The 4531-nt window shown below is 35.3% G+C and overlaps 1 protein-coding gene across 1 annotated transcript; it reads right to left on the bottom strand.

The window, feature by feature from the left end:
- Window positions 1-697: 697 nt before the first annotated feature.
- On the bottom strand, window positions 698-3889 carry LOC140883035 (uncharacterized). Its single transcript, XM_073289331.1, has 2 exons — window positions 3423-3889; window positions 698-1504 (listed from the first exon to the last, which is right to left on the bottom strand). Exons 1-2 carry the CDS (start codon window positions 3693-3695, stop codon window positions 974-976), a joined length of 804 nt encoding a protein of 267 aa, XP_073145432.1. The 5' UTR covers window positions 3696-3889; the 3' UTR covers window positions 698-973.
- Window positions 3890-4531: the final 642 nt, after the last annotated feature.

The following is a 4531-nucleotide window of genomic DNA, read 5'->3' as shown; positions in this document are numbered from 1 at the left end:
TTTTCTATTGTATTTTAATTTTAAAATATTTATTTTATATAATTTTAAAATTTTTTGATTGAATCCGTCGTGACTGCATCACTGATATAGACAATGTTTTCAAAATCGGACCGGACTGGACCGGCTTGTTCGATCGGAAACCGATCACTGGTCCGGAACACCCCAAAAAACCGTTTTAACGGTTAAAATGCTCAGAACCGGTCAAGAATCGGCCAAAATCGATCGAATCGGTCAAGAACCGGTCTCAAGAACAGGCCAAAAATCGGTTGAACCGTTTTTTCGATTTTTTTAATTTTTTTTAAAAAGTAGTTTTTTTAAAAAAAATTTTAAAATCTTAATTTAATATTTTATTATATATATACATGATTATTTGGAATTTGTACTTTGTTAAAAATATTATTTTAGTATTATTAAAATTTTTTAATTAATTTATTTATTTTTTAAAAATATATATAAATATAATTAATATTTTGAATATATTTATATAGTTATTTATTTTTTAAACTATGATAAATATATTATAAAACGATCCGATCAGTTGGACCATTTTTTTAAGATAAACCTTGGTTATAAAAACATTGTATATAGATATAGATTTGAAGTAAGATCTCGTGTCTTGATCATCGCTCTAGCATAATTACACACCGCCTCATGAAGCTTATCGGAAAACAAAATCCAACATTTATTTATAAACCAAAACAAATTTCATAACCCGAAATCAGCGAGATCAAAATATACAAGCTTACTCAAACACCATAATAAATTGGCAACAAAACTTTTATAAACAAGTTTGCTACTAAATTATGATCCTAGTGATCATACAACATAACAAATGAGACAATATAATCAAAGCAACCAATTTCACAGTACTGGGACAAGTTAAAAATGAAAACATTCTCTCCCAAAAAAGAAATATCACACAAAACCTAGTCACAAGTACATTCATGTCCAAAGAACACTAGACTCCACATCTTCAGACCTCACCATTCGTATCCTCCCTAACAGAGTGTGTATACAGATTCCTCGTAAATTTCGTCGTAGTGTCCAGAAAATAGAGAAGAAGCGACATCACACAGCAGCAAACGAACATGGGTATAGGCCCGAAAACCCAGAGAAAGAGAGGGAAGGACAAGTAAAATGCTCGGAGTCCAAGTGTCCAGAAGAAGGAACCTCTGTTCAGGTTCATTTCGACGTATTCGATAGACTCTTTCCTGTCTGCAGACGGGGGCACAGAGACTAGAAAGCTAACATGGGCATAGTACCTAATAGACTGCACGTTGCAAAAGAATGCAAAAAGAAAGCACACTAATATAGCAAAGAACTTGACAGAAGATATTATAGAAGAGCTATTTGCATGTATCGACTCCAGAGAAGAGGTTGATTTGTTGCTGACGTACACACTGATCAATGAGCTGAGAGTGATGGCCGTGGTCGCCAAAAGGGTGGACGCCATTATATTGTTGCGTAGCGTTTGAACTGCCAAAACTCCATTTTTGAGTGGATCCTGAAAATTTTGTCCACAGGTTAGCTCTGGTTTGATATCAGTACCTTTACATCCCAAGCACAAAAGATAGTCGACGTAAGTTGCCAGGTAGAATTGGAGGAAAAAGGAAACTTTATGCTGGGACAACAAAATGCACCAAAAGCTTGGTGAAAGAGTATTACTAAAAAAAATGATACTAAAGGAAGATAGCAGCAACCCATGGAAATAACCCAGCTACATTTTTTTTTTGTTGAGAAAACCATTTCATTAATAAGAAAGGTCCTTAGATACAATAGATAACAACCAGCTCGGAAAACCAGAGCTAACATTCCAAATCATCAAAGTCCATTTTGTAGGATCATGCATAACATTTTCGCTACAGTTCATAATAGTTCATACAACCATTTGAAGCACTTCTTAAGATTCACTCCATCACTTTTCTTTCCCTTTGATTATAGTATAATGTTTGATAAGTTTTCAATATGAATTGAAGGTAACTGATGATTTGTGTCAGACGGAAAGATCCCTTATTGAACATCCAAGAATCCGGAAATATGTTCAGAAGTTCTTGCTTGATACTCCTACGTATAAGGATTAAACTGATACAAATATTTGCTGAGGTAACATAAATGAGCAATCTAGTGCGAAATCAAATTTTCGCAGCTGAAATAAGCACTCAATAAATATTATAGCATTTTACTCATAAAGAAAACAACACTTTCTATCCATTTTTTTCTATGTATGAAATTATATCCATATAAGAGTTAAACAGCACACTAAATTATCCCCTATTTCACTTTAAACAAGAAATTTTGCTCAACTCACTGACGGTCAGTAGGCGAAGTCCATGGGAATGAAGCCAAATACAATTTTGTCAAAGTTCATAAACATCCTCAAGCAAGTTTTAGGATGAGCTTCTCAGCATCTAGAACCTGAACTTGTTCGAAAACACCAACTGATTGATACATCCGAGAGGAGCATTAAGGACTAACCGGTCTAGAAAGCAACTCTAATTAATATCTTCAGAAGACAAAAACAGTGCCATAAGAAAGGAAAAACTTGATTAATACATACAATCTTTATATGCAGGTACAAACACACGCATTTGGACAAACTGATTATCCATACATGCATATCTTCTCGATGTCTTATCACGAGGTGAACGTTCGATATCTCTAGCAGGAATGGACACAACCTAAGGTTCGGCACAGTCATTCACAGGAACTAGGTGATTGCGTCTTATTCGTTTGAAGAATAACTGGAGTAGACACTTAGATCCATCATTAATTTCCATGACTCAAGATCATGTAAGGGAAAGTGCTATGCCAAGCATTAAAAAAGTTCCCCTCGCTGATGTGGCTAGGCATAACTAAGGTATGACTAGTTTAGCCTTCCAAAAGAGCACATGTAAGGTACATCATATCGAGGTTAAAAAAAATCATTCCTTGCCCAAAGAGTCCCAAGAATAATCGATCATCTTATCTAAACTGGAGTTCTTATCCTGGCATCGATCTTTTGTAGCCTTAATTTTATAAATATCTTTCTAGAGTAATGCCAAAAAGAACTTGTGGTCATTTCCGTGCAACCATCACATTTATAGGTCAACAAGAAGAGAGAATTTTTATGGGTATCTGAGTCGAGAAGAGAAGTCCTCGATCAATATATACCCAAATATCATGCTCAAAAGTTCAATTTTGGAAGCCATCACACCACAAACTAAGAGAGAAACATGGGAATTTGGGGATGCTACGTTTGATCAAATCTGACCCCTCAAGCCAAGAACATGACTATATATGCTGTAAAAGATCCAGCTAACAAAAGATCAAACACTTTAGCGTCTTGATGACTTCCAAGTTCGAATGACAGCCCAAAAACAATGAAAACATGGCAGTTAATTTGCAACCCAACAACAGAAATAAATAGAGTGAAGAAAACTTACGGCCATCAAGCAGAAGACCCATTTGTGGCGACTTTCAACATTGAGGCCGATCACAGTTCTTCTGGGATTGCGTATTATATTGTAAAGAAGCCAAAAATGGTACGCTAACAGCACTCCCATGCCTAGAGGGACTAGCACGAACTCCATTAGATTCTCGTCCATAGCCAACTTTGGGACACCAATGATTTCACAGTTGACGATAGAGTAAAGGAGATTCTTCATCTCTTCTACGCCTATCATTTCGACTTGGTCCATCCCGACATGTGGCACCATTAATATAGCTACATCGAAGCATGAATCCGTACTGGAAAAACGGCTCGATTCACACGGGGGAACGATGGTTAATCGTGGAAGGCATAAAATATATATAAAAAAATATATAAATTAATTTATAGACAGCAAGAACAATATCTGTTCTTGATTAAAAATAATAATGCATTTTTTAGAAAGAAACGATCAAACAAGACAGGAAATGTGACACGATGGCTCTATCTCTCTTTTTTCTTTTCAATGCCCGACAATGATTGACATGCCGGTAAATCTCATCAGACACTTGAGTTTTTGCACACGATTATTACACAATTTATATGTGTTACTTTCTAAACATGTATAATGTGTTGATGCATTTACTGTATATGTATTTATTTTGATAATAATAAACTTTTTGTGGGTATATTTATTAGGAAAAACTTGAATATGACAGAAGAAACATAAAAAGAATTCAATAGTTGAGGCTCGTGTTGAACACGATTTTCTTAAGGAAATTTTGCCCTGCTCTTGGTGCTTATTGTGTTTGGCAATGTGAAATCACAAGTTCTTTGACCATAAATGTTTATAAACTCTCTTTTGTAGAAAGAGAGGAAGGAGGAAGATGAATGATAAGTGCAATTTATGCACTTGATTTATATATGATTTGTCTTGACTTTTGTGATGTATCGAGTGAATATTATGCATGTTAGTTGTTGTTTTTGTGAGTTGCAAGAATTGGCGCGAAGTTTGATGCACCAAGGTTTGAATGGAAACAAGTGGCCTCAAAGAAGGGGAAGGAGAAAGTGATGGATGTTTTAGCGGTTCGAAGTCCAGGCATGGTTAATGGTGGAGAAACTTCA

The sequence above is a fragment of the Henckelia pumila genome, chromosome 2 (genome assembly GCF_033568475.1).
Source record: "Henckelia pumila isolate YLH828 chromosome 2, ASM3356847v2, whole genome shotgun sequence".
Classification (NCBI taxonomy): Eukaryota; Viridiplantae; Streptophyta; class Magnoliopsida; order Lamiales; family Gesneriaceae; genus Henckelia; species Henckelia pumila.
Note: the sequence above shows the minus strand (reverse complement) of the source record. Positions and strands in the feature narration are given on the sequence as shown.